Raw genomic sequence first — 15584 nt, 5'->3', positions numbered from 1 at the left:
ATCACCAATATCATCGTGGTGGGATGAGGAAGTAGTGTGGTCCTCGGCAAGCGTACCCGCCGTGGCATTGCACCCACTGCCAGGGTCACCACGGCTTGGTACCGACACCCCCAGAGCCCAAATGCTCCGGGGAAAAGGGGACAGAGAGCACTCAGAGGGCAGAAAGCAGGGAGAGGAAGGTGAGGAAGAGGAGGTGCTCCAGGCATGGGGAGCTAGGGCAAGCGGCTGGGTTTTGGAGAAGGAGGTGGAGGTGGAGGTGGAACCGCTGTTAATGAATACTGTATGCAACCTAGCCATTGAAATAGATGGTGCAGCGAGATTAGAGGTCATGGAAAGTGTATTACGAGCCTCGCATTGCTTTTATTCACTGGAGACCGCTGGAAAAACAAGCAGGAAGACGGCACAATGGGTCCCCCCCAGCCACATCTCGGCATACATTTGGAAGACAATGGAGAAAACGATTAACTCCAAGAGTCCTCTATCCTGTCTCCAGCAAGATGCATGCCTTGTTTTGCCTGGCGAGGAACTAGGGATCAAACAGACAATGCCAATTACAAAAAAAAAAAAAATCTCTTCGAAATTCCTTCAAGGGGAAAAAGGGGGAGGGGAGAGGGGAAGGGTGACGCGGCCAGCGGGGCTGAGCACGGCCTGAGCGAACTGGGCCTTCTTCTGCCACAGCACCTGGCCTGTCACCTATCTTAATTAGACAGATTATCTAATTAAATCGGTCTTCCATTGGTGTTCCTCTCCCTCCTGGCAGATGCTGGCTTTCTTTCCCAGGAGCAGCTCTCCTCTGGTTCTGCTGTGCCCCCTCACCTTCCCTTTTCGGGTAACCATCACTGAAAAGCTCACACGGTTTTATCGAGTATTTCACAGTTCTTCCCTCTCTACCCTGCTCTGCTCCCCGCTGGGTCCTGCACCACGTGTATCCTCTTTGCGTGGGCCTGGAAGCTCTCCACCACTGGTTCTCCTTTCAAAATGAAGCAGGGAGGTAGTGGGAAACAAGCGGTACGGGCGGAGGAAGGCTCGGAGGAGAGGAGGAGGTGGGCAGAGGCGTGGGGCAGCCCCTCCTGGGAGCACCTGCTGCTGCGAGCCGCCCCCTCGCCACCGCTCGCCGTGGAGCCCCAGGGAGGTACCGTCACGTCTTGGCTCTGGAGGAGAGGGGATATCCTTAACATCACTCCTCCAGGTATTTTGGCCGAGCATCCGGTCCCCTCTTCCTCTCCCCAAGTTCCTGTGCTCCGGGTTGAGTGGTGACCTCAGCCCGTTGTTGATTTCAGAGATGCAAGACCTCCCCGCGATTCCTCCCGGGCTTGCGGGCTACTTGCTTCATTTCCTAAGCCTGGAAATAACCCGTAATTTTGGAAGAGCCTTCCCAACCCCGAAATCAGCCTCCTCAAGCGAGGGTGCTGTGTTTGCTGCTTTGCCTCGTGCGCCTCCCTCCTCCTCCTCCCCCAGCCTGGAGGGGTCCCGGCCCCTAATTTAACTGGGGGCTGGTGGCGTGCCGGGAGGTTGTAGGAAACGGGTTCAGCCCCCAGTTGGACAGGTCCTTCCTGGAGCAGGCAGGTTGTGCCCCAGGAGCTGCAGTTCTGTGGGAGCATCCAGCTTCCCGCACGTTCATCTCACGCTGGGCCCCGGCCCTCAGCATCCAGCTCACATCCTCAAACCCTTTGTGTTCTGTATAAACATCTCTGCTCAGCCCTCCTGAAGGGCGTCAGAGGAAGCCGTGGCCTACAAAGAGCACCAAATCTTTGTGTCATGGTCTGGCCTGTTTGTCCTTCATGGACACGTTCAGCCGTGTCCGAGGCAGGGAGCAGGCCGAGGTGTGTAGGGGCCGAACGTCCTGCTGAAGCTAACGTGTGGAGATTTTTCCCCAAATTCCTTCTTCCTGAGATCAGATTTCCAAGCTGGGTTCATGACAAGCCCCCGGAGCATCCCACGACCACCCCAAAGCCTCAGCACCCTCCCCACAACTGGAAGCCCACGGTGTGTTGGCCACCGCATCGCCACGGGTGGCCTGGGCCATCGGATGCTCCTGCATCCACACATGGGGACTGAATGTGGCTCTTCCAGGAAGGAGGGCAGGTGCAGGTCGATTTGGGGCATAAGGAGCCAGAGGAGGACTTGCAGCTGGGTGGAAATCAGCTGCAGGTGGTGGGGCAGCTCACAAGAGGGGCAGCCACGGCACAGGGGTGCTGGAGCTGGGGGCGAGGGGGGATGGAGAGCATCCGGAGTTGTAAGTGAGGTCAGGTAATGCCTCATATAGCAGTTCCTGTGGCGCTCTGGGAACAGACAAACAAGGCCTTCCTTCCTCCCGGCTTCCTCCTCCTCGCCAGGGCTCCTTTTCGGGAGAAGCAGCGGGCCGGATCGCTCCTCCTGCATCTCCACCAGCATCTCCCCGGGGAGGCTCACCCGGCCCCAGCGGTGTGGGACCCACACGTGGGGCGATCGGTGGGGGTGTCCTGGGGTGTCCTGGGGCTTCCCGAGCTGCTGTGGGCACAGGCAGGGCAGCACCTGCTCACCTCCCAGGTGCTGGTGCTATTTTGGGGTGGGGGAGCCCAGGGAAACAGCGCTGCCACCCCCTCAAGGAGCCACGATGGGCACTCGACCAGGTGTGGGGTTGAATGGCAGCGCTATTTTAGGGATGTTTCCCTTCCCTCTGCCGGGGCTATTTCTGGAGGCTGAGTGGGTACCGAAAGGGCCAGGATACGGTGTAGATAAGGGGGCCGATGACATTTCGGCGCTCGTGCTGCAACCACAAAAGCCACGCAGGAAGGAAGGCCGGCCCTGGGAACAGCAGCGCTCCCTGCAGAAGCCTCCAGGCTCCTGGCCCTTGCTGGAGGCAGAGGGGTAGGAGGGCTGCGAGCTTCCCCCAGCAGTGCCACCCCATAGGGTACCCTCACAGCTCTGCAATCCATGGTGCTCTCTCTGCTGGGACACCCCACGGGGACTAAATCCCATCGAGGATGGTTTTTTTTAGGGATCCCTCGGGATGTGGCACCGCTGGGCAGCACCTACAGGAGAGGCAGCGTGCGAGGGCGCTGGAACCCCCCGGGGATGGGCCGGGGTTGGCTCGTGACGCTCCAAGGCAGCGCCTCGCACGCTCCCGCTGGCCTTTTCACTCAAAGTTTCCTTTTGTGCACGGGGGACAGAGGGCCCCTTGTGCAGGCGGGGGCATTTCGGGGTGGAGGGGCCAAGCTCCGAGGCGGCGGCGAGACCCGCGCCCACGCCGCTGTGGCGCGCTGCCCGAGATCCCGGTGAGGGCCTCTGGAGAAATCCCAGTTTATTTAACCACAGGGCGGCTGTGCCATCCACGAGGGCAGCGTTTCACCCCGCTGGGTGTCCTTGAGCCCGTCCTGGTGGTGTTGGGCGACGGAGAGGAGCCGTGGGCTCCACGAGCGCCTCTGAATCCCCCTCTTTGTTCCCTCGGCGGCGTCAGGCGCTCCTTGCTCTCTCCAGGAGATGATTCTGCTTCCGCCGCGGCCGTTTCCTGTGTTTCTCTCTCCTGGAGAGCCGGGCAGCATCAGCACAAAAACAGGATCCGAGCTGCTTGAGAATTGCCCCGATAACAATGGCCGAGGAGACAGCGCTGGATGGGGCGAACGCCAGCTGCTGGCTCACCCATCCCGGACAGCCCCGGAGCCACTTGTGTGGTGGGGATTTAGGGCAGGGAACGAGCAGCCAGAAAGGGGAAATGTGGGGTGACCCCGTGCCCAGCAGCGGGTCCATCCATCCCCACACCCTGCTCACGGTGACGAGGCAAAGGGACCTTGCAGGTGGAGATCTAAAATTTGGGGGAAGCCTCACCCTGTGGCTCAAAATCCCCACCTGGATCTAGCTGTGGGTCTGGAGGAGCTCCCAGCCCCACTGTCCCCACCACCGCGCACCCAACACAACCCTGGGGATGGAGGACCTCAACGCCACCCTGCCTGGCTCCAGCGGGTGGTGGTTTCCACCCCGGGGTGCCCAGCAGGTGCTCAGCACCTTGGAGCAACCTTGGGATGGGACCCGCTGGCTGGTGGTGCCGCCGAGCCATGAATTCATGGCAAGGGAGGAAAAAAAAAAAAGCTGACTTTTGGCCAACGGAGGAGGTCCCTGACCAACAGAGGCAGGAAATAGCGACGGTGAGCTAACAAATAAAAGGCGCAACCGTGCCTCTGCCTTACATGGTCTTCGTGGGGAGTTTCCTTTGTTTTTCAGGTTGGCTATTTATACCTTGGAGTGTGAAGATGATGTCAACCATCAGAAAACAAGCCCCAGGGTTTTGGGAGGGCTGAGCTGTCCTCCAGCAGCAAGGCACAGAGGCTGCCTACAGGGGCGAGTGGAGACAGCGGGGTGTGCAGTCCCCAAAAAGTCCCCTTGCACCCTTTTCCCCCTTTTTTTTTTTTTCTCTGCCTCACCGGGGAGCAGCCTGCAAGGGGCCGGCCCCATCACCCTGGTGGTGCCGGTGGGGGGACGCGGGGATGGGATCCCCCATCTCATGGGGTTTGGTGCTGGGATGCCGGCAGCGGGGCGGGCAGGGAGAAGCCGTCGGGAGTTCAAGGCTTGCCAGTGAACTTGAGACAAGCCAAACTCTTGCTGGTGACACATGCATCAGGTGTTCGGAGACGATAACAAAACCCGCCTGAGGTCATCGATATTTAATTAGCAATAGGCTCGGTTAAACATTAGCCCCGGGGCCAGGAGGGAGGGGGAAAGGGCTGCTGTGAGCAGGGAGATTTAACCCTTCGTGGAAGGGCAGGGGAAGAAGAGGGATGGCTGCCCGCAAGGAGAGGGGCTCCTTGGCCAAAGCTCTTTGTTATTTTTGTTATTCCCATCACCATCAAAGCTGGCATGGGGCAAAACGCCCTACTCCCCACGGTGTGCCACCAAGGCACCCTCCCCTCCAAAATCCCCTCCTGGCTGCCCCGAACCTGACACCCATCGCTCGCCCCAGAGCTCGCAGGCTCTGCTGACAGCCAAACCTGGGCGCGGGACATGAAAAGGAGCCGCGGCCCCCGGCACCGGGGACACCTGGGGAAGGCTCCTGCTGGGAGAGGGGAGAGGGAATTGCTTGGGAGACGGCAGCACCGGGGCAGGGACCCTCCCCAGGGACCCTCCATCCCCTTACCCTGCTCTGCAGCAGGCCCATGGAGAGGAGGGAGGCGTGGGGCAGGGCTGGAAGACTTCCAGCCTGCCCAAAACAAGGGCAGGGCGATGCCTGCTCATGTTCTCCCTTCTGCCCCGGGGGCCGGTAGTGACACCCGATTTCTTCCCCATGAGCAATCCCACTTCCCCTCACCCACGGGTCCCGAAAAACAGAGGTGTGGGCGGGTGGGAAATGAGGAAACCCCGCGTTTTGGGGCAGCAAGAGCAGCGACAAGAAATCCCCTGCAGCCTTTGAAAGCAGGTCCTGGCTGGGAAGCTGGGAAATGATGTGGAAATCGGAGGAGCCCTGGGCTGTGAGACCGCTGCCCCTGCACCCAGCAAAGCCATCGGGGAGCAGGGGGTGCAGCAGAGCAGCAGATGCAGGGATTTCATCCACAGGGAGCGAGGAAATGTCCCGGAGCCGTTTGATCCCATTGTGTGTAGGGAAGCGGAGTGGGCGTCCAGGCTCTCTGTAACTAAACAAAGATTATAAACACCTCCTGCCACCGGCATCTCCCGGGGCCCCGGCTGCTGGCCGAGTCCCAAGGGGACAAAACGGGCTTTGGGTCCAGTCCAGACCCCGGCTATGGTGGTAAGATAAGAGCGATGAGCACTGTGGACGTGTTCTGCCATCACCAGCAGCAGCAGCAACGTTTTGGGGGGGATTTCTCCCCATAGAGCTTGGCAGGAGGATGCACGCCTGCTGCGTTTGTGCACAGCTGCTTCGGTTCAGTCTCCGCTGCTGCCGGTGTCAAGAAGGAAATGAAAAAATAACTCAGAAAAGCCCTTCGGTGGGCATGGGGCAAGATCCAGGCACGCTGCTTTTCATCCTGAAATCCTTGGGTCTGAAGCTGGGGCTATGAGGACACAGCACATCGTGGGGCTGGCGGGGGGCTGAGCCTCAGCCCGGCCTCCCAAATGGCACCGGGTGTCCCTGGGGACCCCAGCCCAGCCCCGCGCCCACCTTTTGGGGAAGTCAGGAGATAAATTTAGCCCTCCCCACTTTGCCTGCCACAAAACCCCACGATTCCCCAGCACCACGCTGGTTTGGAGGGGGAGAACAACAAAGGGCTTCCCAAAAGCCACGTGGCCTCCCGCAAGCCTCGCGCTGCCCCGGCGAGCGGTGCCGAAGCCAGGACCGCAGGGAACCGCTCAGGGGTCCCGCAAATCAAACGAAAGCTTGAAAAGGGCCGGCGAGCTGCTCCTGCAGCACCGGCATGGGGGAAGCAGCAGCCTCCAACCTGCCCGGAGTGCGCGGGGAGACCTCCTGGGTTCGGCGCGCGCTGCGTGCACCCGGCCGCGCGTCCCCCCGGGGCGCCTTCATAAGCTCCTCTTCCATGTCAGGCGCGCTTGAAGCTCGCCGCCCGTCACTCAGATCAAAGGCGAGGGGCCGGGGCGCGAGGCGGCGGTGTCAGCTGGGCCGCTTGTGAAGCTAATTGCAAGAGCCAAGCCCCCCGACTTGAACTCTTCGCCTTTCCCTCCCGGGCAGCCTCGCGCGCTTTCTCTCTCTCATGTCTCCGCTCCAGCGTCGCAGCTGCGCCTCTGTTTCATCTCCGGCGAGGGAAGGAGCTGGGAAGAGGCAGCGCCGGAGCCAGATGTGCTGGGGGAAGGCTGTGAAAGCAGCCCCCGAGCCCCCCGGGGGGCCGGTCCCAGCCCCTGCAGCTGGGGAGCACCGGGTTTGGGGCCGGGGTTCCCAGGTGCCGGGGGTGAAGGCCGGCCCCAGCTGGGATGGGGCGAGTTCCCACAACGCTGCTTGAGCCAAAAAGCGAGGTCAGGGCCATGTCTGGTGGGAAAAGGGGTCTGCTCCCAGCACCAGCGGGCTGTGGGACCCTTCCCCAGCCGCCTGGGTGGATGGAGGCTCTGCAGAAGGAAGGCTCAGGTCAACAGGGCCGGCGGCCAGACCCATGCGTCCCCTCAGCTCCAGCTCGGCCTCCCACGGCTTCTCCCACCCCATGGATCTGGGTGGCTTCACCCCAAAGCCCAGTGCTCAGCTCCCCAGGTATTATCAGAATATTTCAAGGAGCTCTGGGTGACCAAACCTTCAGCCAAGCCGGGATTTTCTCCAGGCCGGCCCCACAGGCCTTGGGGACAAGTGTCCTGCACACCTCCTGCCGCCACCATCCACAGAGGGAGGAGCGCCACCTCCTGACACTGGTGTCCTCTTACCCCTAGGTTCTGAGGAGGAGAAAAGATTAAAAAAAAAAAAGTATTTTTAGGGTTCCTCCCACCCCCCAAGAGCAAACAACTACCCCTTCAGGAGCAAACCCATAAAAACCTGGCACTAGGTCCCCAGCTGAAACAGCTCCGACGGGCACCGAGCACCTCCAACACCGAGAGCACTTCTTCAGGGTCGCTTCCTTTTTAATTAGGCGCTAATTCGGCTAAAAATTCCCCCCGCTGCCATTACTGCTTGGAAATAAATTCACCAGCTCTCCAGCCAGCACTGGAGATTGCGCCACAAGGTGCCATTTGGTAAAACGAGGAGGCTTGAAAGATTTTCTGGCGGGGTGGGATCACTCGTCATGGGTTTTCATCCCCGACACATCACCGCTCGGCCCGATAATCCCAGCTCCCTCCGACACCCAACTGGTGGGATGAAAGCAGCAGGAAAACCTCCAGCTCCCAAAGCTGGTGCCTCGAGATGGCTAGAGGTTGGGAATTCTGCTTTTCCTGCATTGGGGAATGTTAATTTAGGGCTCTGCTCTACCTACCTGCGAATCTGAGGGAGATTTGAGGGAAAAAAAATAAAGATAAACGGTGGTCGAGACCTCTCTTGTTACAGTTGGCTGCCACCAGCCAACAGGTTCATGTGTTAAATGAGGCTGACAGGGAGCCAGCCAGATCCTGCAGTCATGGAGTCTGGTTTCTAGGGCAACAAGGTAAATGTTTTCCCTCCTTCTCGCCACCTTTTAACTCTTAGAAGGTTCTTACACATCACCCCAAAAAAAGCATTTTCCCGCATCTGCTTGCTCGTTTCGATCAGAGCAAATAGCGTCACGCCGGGCTCGTCTGGGAGCAGCCCTGCGTGTCAACTCATTTGGCACATAAATCGGTGGGGTTCTCGCCTTAATCGCTGCCTCCTCTCCAATTATGGGCAGCAAAGGCAACACCAGCGCAGTTATCTAAATTTACATGAGCCTCCAGTCAGGCTATGGCCCGCGGCACGGGTGATCTCACTATTGTGGCTGGAGGCACCCGAGCGCTTGGGACTGCGCTGCCTTTCTTGGTATAACACCACGGCTCCCATAAATGCAGGACTCACGCTGCTCAGCTCCGGTCCTGGGAGACACCGGGACACTCAGCTGGGAGCAGCAGCCAGACGGCCTCCACAGCACAGGGGGAGGATTTTCAGCCAGGCGGTAATGCAACACCAGCAGCCCCCGCAGCTCTCCCTCCTCACATTGCATTGAAATGCTTGGTGTCAGGATGAAAATGTCACCCTGCTCACCAGCAAGCCCGTTCCCTATCACCAGGCAATGAACCCACACCTGCAGGGACAGGGAAGATTCAGGGGGATTTGGGGCAGATGAAATGCCTCAGTAAATGGAAATGCTGTTTCACACAGCCGCGTATAAACGCCTTACTCTGCCCCCACACCTTTGCTCTCTGAGAAGTGTAGGGAACGAAGCTGTCAGTGTAGGAACCCTGTTAATATTTGGGTGTTGACAAAGGAGATTTGATCCTTTGGTTTGGCTGATCCCATGCATAAGGCCTGCAGGCAGAGTACCAGACTTGACGCGGCTATATATAAACCCAGTGACAAAGTGAAATTCTTTAAAATCTTTATTTTTTGGTCTGAGAGCACGCAGGCCGCAGAGCACGAGACAGTTCCACGCATTAAGCTGCCTCCTCTTTTGCAATGCGATCTTTCTTGAGTGGTCCCTGGAGGAGAGAATAAATTATGTTAACAGCAGTCTATTGCACACTGATGACCACATCACATCCCAATTACAATGCTGCAATTTTTACTTAATTTCTCTCCTCTTGCTACAAATAAGTCTTCAATGACACCATCTGTTCCAAATCCCAAATCCCAACCCCACAGCTTCAGTGGAAAGCTGAACTTGGCACAGCCGGGGCTGCGCCAAAGAATTAAGACTTCAATTTTAGTGGAGAATTGTTGGTGCCACCTAGCGGGGAAGCTCCTCTGCATCCACAGAGTACGGGATGACATGGAAAGGACACAAGTGACACAGAAAGGACACAAGGACTGCAGATTTGCCTTCCCCAAGTGACAAACTGAGAGCACAGCACAGCTTGGCCCTGGGGCAGCTCAAAGGCTGAGCTATAAACTGCCATTAACCAAAAAAATAGTGTAAAGTGCAACACCGAATCATGCCAGATTTCAGAAGTGTTCTTACCATGAAAGACTTCTTTTCCTCGGCTGTCTGGAAGCGGCCGTGACCGAATTTGGAAGTTGTGTCAATGAACTTCAGGTCGATCTTCTCCAGGGCCCGACGCTTGGTCTGCACAAGCAGGGACTACGAGAGAGATGGCAGGTGAGCACAGCAGCAGCACCCTTTCTGCTCATCACCCCCATGGGTAACACCTCTTAAGTCACTCCAAACTCATGTTTCAGCTGCCTGGCACAAGGCACATTTGCTAATAATAAGCACATGTTCACAAACAGTCTTTCAGGCCTCTCTGTCTGGCTACACGAATCCCCACAGCCCAGACATCTGGCTCAGGGGCAGCGCAGCTGCTCCAAGCTGTTCCAGCCCACCTGACAGGCGTCTGTCTGCACAACTCACCTTGCGCAGGGTTAGGACCCTCTTCTTGGTCCCAACAACACAGCCCTTCAGCATGATGAAGTCGTTGGTCACCTCGCCGTAGTGGACGAAGCCTCCCTGAGCAGGGAAAGGACAGTCAGTGCGTGCTACAAGGTGAGATCATGAGCCCCTGCTTGCTTACTGCCCCATTTTCTGTGCTGCTTCTGCGTCTTGGCCATTCCTACATTCACTCAAGTCCCCATTTCTTCTGTTACCTTTCCCTGAGCCAAGTTTCTCGCTGCTGTGTGACTTCTGCTGAGAGCAGCAGCAACACCAAGAGGCTGATGAAACAGCAGAGACTGCTTCCCTGGCTAAACGATTCCTTATTTACATGAGCATCGTTCCTAGGTTTGTAACATCCCTCTAAACTGCTGCCAAATACTAGATGCAGTAAGCACAAGTTGCACAAGTCAGTACCAAGAATGACTCAGCAGCAGCAGCACCACCACCTCCCACAGCAGCTTTTTTCCTCAAGAGCTGTTCATTGAATCATTTCGTATCTCATACCACGCCCATTTGCCTCCCAAAACTGCCACTCTCTCCACGCAGCTGCGAGGACTCACCAGAGGGTTGATGCTCTTGTCAGACAAGTCATAATCAGTTGATGCGTTGTTTTTGATCAGCTTTCCATCCTTGATTTGGTAACCCTGACCAATCTTGTAGATCTAAAATGACAAGGACAGTAGGAACAAGGGTCAGGAATCAGTCAGAACACAAACAGTTCTAGTTTGGGATGGAGAAGAGTATCTGTTGCACTTGATAACGTGGCCATACAAGGATTTTATGGCTATCTGTTGTATGTGGCTATGGTTACAGCCCCCAAAATGGCATTCAAGCCAACAGAGCTAAGCCACCAAAGCAAAACTCTCCATTTATTCCCACTCCTGCAGTATGTGAGCCTGGCCAGCTCCTGTTCCTTTCCAGCAGCTCGGAGGCACACACCTCACCTTCTTATTGATTTCAGTTCGATGGTGATAGCCCTTCTGACCAGCACGGGCCACGGAGAAGGCCACGCGAGCAGGATGCCACGCACCGATACAGGCCACCTTGCGCAGCCCCCTGTGAGTCTTGCGGGGCAGCTTCTTGGTGTGCCAGCGGCTGGTGACACCTGGAAGAGGAAACCAGAACAGTGTTGCTAACCCTTCTCAAGCTGGGATGCCGTTAAAATGTTCAACTGGAGCTTGAGACACCTTTTGAGCTGCTGTCCCTGGGCAACAGAAAGGAAACCCAGACCCAGCACCCAAGGAACTACCTGCTTTGCTTGACAAACCCACCCACAGCTCCCCACAGCCCTCCCCAGCTGTCCCCGGATTGTGTTCTCAGAAGGAAGGCAGCATGGAATGACTCCTCACGGATGTCAGGCGCTGTGCCCAGCGCTTATTCCATGGTCTCATCACCGAACTGTGACAGCAGCACCTCCTCAGCTCTGGGGCCACGCATTTGTGGCAACTAAAGGCCAGCATTTCATTAACAATTGAGCCCTGATGACAAAAAACCTCCATGTGGTTACCTTTGTACCCCTTGCCCTTGGTGACTCCGATGACATCTATCATCTCATCCTGGCCAAAGACAGTTGACACAGGCACCTGCTGCTCCAGCTTCTCCCGGGCCCAGTCCACTTTCTCAGCAACAGTGCCACCGTTCACCTGGATCTCCATCAGGTGAGACTTTTTCTGTCTCAGGGGAAGCAGGCGCATCTAGGACAGAAAGGATGAAATTTAGTTCCTCTTCAAGACAAACCTTGCATCAATTATCCAGAATCATTCTAATCCTGGCCTTATCTTTTTTTTTTTTTTGGAACTGAACGTACCCTTCTTGTCTAGGCACTGGAAGTTACTTGTATTTAATAATCATGTCCGAAATAGCCACCTTACATCACTTATAGCCAACTCCAAGATGGAATTACACCCCCAAAAAGACCTGGCAGAGCATTGACGGCTAGGGACACGCTATTGCTGCCTCCTGCAGTGGCCACAGCTGCCCTCAAGGCTACTCAACCACACTGAGCACACACTGTGTGCAGAATGAGGACTACTGGCACTTTTCACGTGCTCAAGTTATCACCAGACTGCCAGGTGGGCAGAAATCTCCCTACTGAAGTGAAGCAAGCCTTGTGCTCGCAACCTTCGTTGTTTCTACTGTGTACCTGGGTCCTGCAGACACTTACCTGAGTGTGAGCCATGACTCTAATAACCTGGCAGTATTTCTTCATGCTATTGAAATCTTTCTCCAACTGCTTTTTGCCCTCCTCATCTTGCCATTTCTTGCAGTATTTGGTGAAGGCCTTCTTCTTGGACTTGTGCCTTCAGGAGCAGAGCAGAGACAAGGTTTGGCTAAGCCCTTCATCAATCCCCCCCAGAGGGGGGGATGAGCGGAAGGAGCTGCCACCTTCGCCGCTTTGGGCTCATTGCCAGCTTCTAAGGAATCTTTTCCACTGGCAAGCGGAGCCTGGAGCTCATCAGGCAGAGGCAAGATTGCCAACGCTGAGCGGAGCTGCCATGAATCCCAAAGCACATTAATATTCACAGTACAGAAGACAAAAGACTGTAGAGAGATGTTGAACAATTAACAGAGTAACAGATCTTTAAAGCCATTGTGTCAGATGCTATCAGCTATCAGCTGCACAACACCCTTGGAAGCCTGAGCTATGCCTGACAGGTCGTCACTGTAACACCCGCGAGAATTATTGCGCTGCTCTGACGTCTTCTCGGCCTGCCAAGTTCATAAACAGGCTGCAGGCTCGAGACACGCTGGAGCCGCGCTCAGGCAAACGTGCATGTTTGGACCACAACAACAGTGCCTGGAACGGCAATCAGAACTAACACTCGTCTTCCCCTTTCCTGAGCAAACAAGGCCACAGTCAGGACTCGACGCTCATCAACAAGCGCCAGAGGCGATTTCCTTATGTCCGCCCGTCGAAGTTATCATCACGTGTAGCCTGCTGGGGAGAGCTCAGGCAAAAGCCAACACTGTCACCCCCTCGTCTAGAATGACACTAACACTAAGCTGTCATCTTCCCAGAAACACTGCTCTAGCGTGGCATGCTTTTAGGCCAGGTCACGGAGGCCAAACTTTAACTGCAGAAAAGCTGCACTAAATTAACTTGCAACCCAGATAAAAAAAAAAAAAAAAGTTCAGTCGTGAGGCAAAAGTCCTGCTCTCTTACCAGTTCTTGTAGAAGCGCCGCTTACACTCATCGCTGATGTGCTCCGCAAAGATGGTCTTGAAGCTGCGGAGACCACGGGGGGTCTCCACATAGCCCACGACACCTACGATGACCATGGGAGGAGTCTCTACTATAGTGACTGCCTCTACCACCTCCTTCTTGTTCACCTCTGGAAGAAGACAAATACAACATGTCAAAACCAGCATCAGCTGTTAAGCACCTTCTGCTCCTCCTTGCTCTCAAATCCTTCAGATGAAAGGTTACGTGCCTCAAATTCTTTTCACAAAGGCAAAGATGATGCATGGCAAAACGACCTGCTGAAAGTGGTAATTTAGAGCCTTGAAGAAACTAGAGGCAGGCTCAGTGGGCTGCAGACAAAGCCTGATAAGCAAAATGGACGGCAGCCAGTAACAGAACTAAATCAGGACTTGACAATCAGCAAGGGAACACCAAAAGTGATCTACTCATGTCTACCCATAGAGAAGAGGTCATCGCACATATTCTGAGTGCAGATAAAGCAAGACATCATGCTCCTGTGCAAGTCACTGCACATGTCAAGAGGACCATTAATAAGACTTCCACTCCCAAAGTCCTGCTGCTGGGACATCATTCATGCTGTATATGGTAACAGGAGGATTTTGGGGTGCTTTATAGCCTGCCCGCCCACTCAAGAAATGCTTTGAATTGACTGAAGTCTATCTATCTAGAATTAAAATCCATAGCTACCTATGACCTAAAAGGCCATCTTTCATCACTTGTAAGAGAACATCTTCCTCCACGAGAGGAACATCAATACGTACTGGATCCAGGCCTGTCAACTTCGCGGACAATGTGGGTCATCCCAGCTTTGTACCCCAGGAAAGCAGTGAGGTGGACAGGCTTGCTGGGGTCATCTTTGGGGAAGCTCTTCACCTTGCCCCTGTGCCTGCTACTGCGCTTGCGGGGCAGGAAGCCCAGAGACCCATGCCTGGGAGCTGAGAACTTGCGGTGAGACTGGAAAAAAAAAGAAAATAAATATTTAATGCCTGCTTCAAGGATTCACTTAACCCCATCTGAGGGCCAGCTGCCAGCTCTTATCTTTAGTGAAAACTATATATAGTGAAAGACTTTTTACATTCTTAAAATTCTTCTCAGTATCAACTGCTTGGCTTCTGAAATCCATTATAATATTAGAATATAGTTTTTATTCCTTAACTACGCTTTTCCTAGTTTCCTCAATGTCCTGTTTCAGGCTCATTTTAAGAAACCACGGACTCGCTATGGAGACACACGTGCTATAACGTGGTCACAGGACACCACACGGATTTCAGTACACCCTGTAGTCTAGGGATAAAGAAGCACAAATAACCTTACAATATTTCAATAAAAGCCCCACAAAGACTTAATAATTCCCCGTGGGTAACACGCAGCCCCCCTCCCACCTCAGTTTAAGCAGAATCCCCCCGTTAAAAGCAGCGCGACAAGCAGCAATGGAGGAAGCCCTTTCAGAAGGAATCCCCACAGAAGCCGCGCTAAGCAGAGCGGCTCTGGAGCCATCCCAAACCATTTCCCCCATCAGCGCCCCCCGCCGCCCCCCGGCCCCAAAATGAGCCCGGCGCCGCCTCGCTGAGGAGCAGAGGCGCAGCGGGATGGCAGCCGGGAGGCTGCCGGGGCCGGGATGGCGGCGAAGTCGGCGGATGGTGCGGCCAGGCCCCTGCGGGCCGCCATCGGCACCCACCATCTCGTCCCCGCGCCGCGCCGGAAGGGCCGGGCCACTCCCCCGCCAGCCCTACTTGTAGGCGGCCCGCCCCCCGCCATGGGGCCGGGCTCTCGCGAGTGCGGGAGCAAAATGGCGGCGGGGGAGGGACCGGCGGCCATTTTGGGCATGGTAGCATAGGGGGATGGGGGACCCGCTTTGTCGCCCCCCTGAGGGGACATCTGAGCTCGGCCACCCATCCCCGTAGGGTTTGGGGTGGGGACAGCACTGCCATGAGTCCCCTGCTCCTCGCCTGGCATTGAGGGTGGCAGCCGCAGGTGGCACAAAAACCTGAGGCAGCGGGCACAGCGCTGTTTGCAGTCTCCTCAAGCATACTCAGCATACAATACAAAGATTTTTTCAAAAAAGACAAACAAAATTTAAAAATACCACTATAAGCAACACCAAAACGTGCTTATAGCTGAAGGAAAACACACGGTAGGTATCAGTGGGTGCCTCACTACGTTCCTGTTTTTTAAGTTGTCTGCCAACCTAAACTAGAGTGGAAGGACCAAGGCAGAGGCGGGCTCGGCTCTGCTTACAGAAAGCTGCCCACGGTTGTCACAACATCGTCAAGTTTGGCTAGCCAGATCAGAAATCTGAATTGGCTGAATTTTGTGAATTAGTTTAGGATGCATTTGGTTGTCTTCCTTAGTGCCATGTGCTGAATGTGCTGGGCAACCAACACTGAAGGCCTTAGGTAAGAGAAAGTGCATTGAAACAATTAAATCTTTCCTGGAATGAAGCTTCTGAGATGGAACCACGAAAATATTACCTATTAAATGCC

The 15584-nt window shown here is 55.5% G+C and overlaps 1 protein-coding gene and 1 non-coding gene across 2 annotated transcripts; both read right to left on the bottom strand.

The window, feature by feature from the left end:
- Positions 1-8892: 8892 nt before the first annotated feature.
- On the bottom strand, positions 8893-14918 carry RPL3 (ribosomal protein L3). Its single transcript, XM_027450864.3, has 10 exons — positions 14780-14918; positions 13863-14055; positions 13063-13231; positions 12064-12199; positions 11407-11593; positions 10844-11004; positions 10460-10561; positions 9879-9974; positions 9489-9608; positions 8893-9009 (listed from the first exon to the last, which is right to left on the bottom strand). Exons 1-10 carry the CDS (start codon positions 14780-14782, stop codon positions 8965-8967), a joined length of 1212 nt encoding a protein of 403 aa, XP_027306665.3. The 5' UTR covers positions 14783-14918; the 3' UTR covers positions 8893-8964.
- On the bottom strand, positions 11209-11301 carry LOC113842491 (small nucleolar RNA U83B). Its single transcript, XR_003495026.1, has one exon. It is a non-coding gene; the product is annotated as a small nucleolar RNA U83B (small nucleolar RNA).
- Positions 14919-15584: the final 666 nt, after the last annotated feature.

This window comes from Anas platyrhynchos, chromosome 1 (genome assembly GCF_047663525.1).
Source record: "Anas platyrhynchos isolate ZD024472 breed Pekin duck chromosome 1, IASCAAS_PekinDuck_T2T, whole genome shotgun sequence".
Lineage (NCBI taxonomy): Eukaryota > Metazoa > Chordata > Aves > Anseriformes > Anatidae > Anas > Anas platyrhynchos.
The sequence above is the reverse complement of the archived record's forward strand: the minus strand, read 5'-3'. Positions and strand labels throughout refer to the sequence as shown.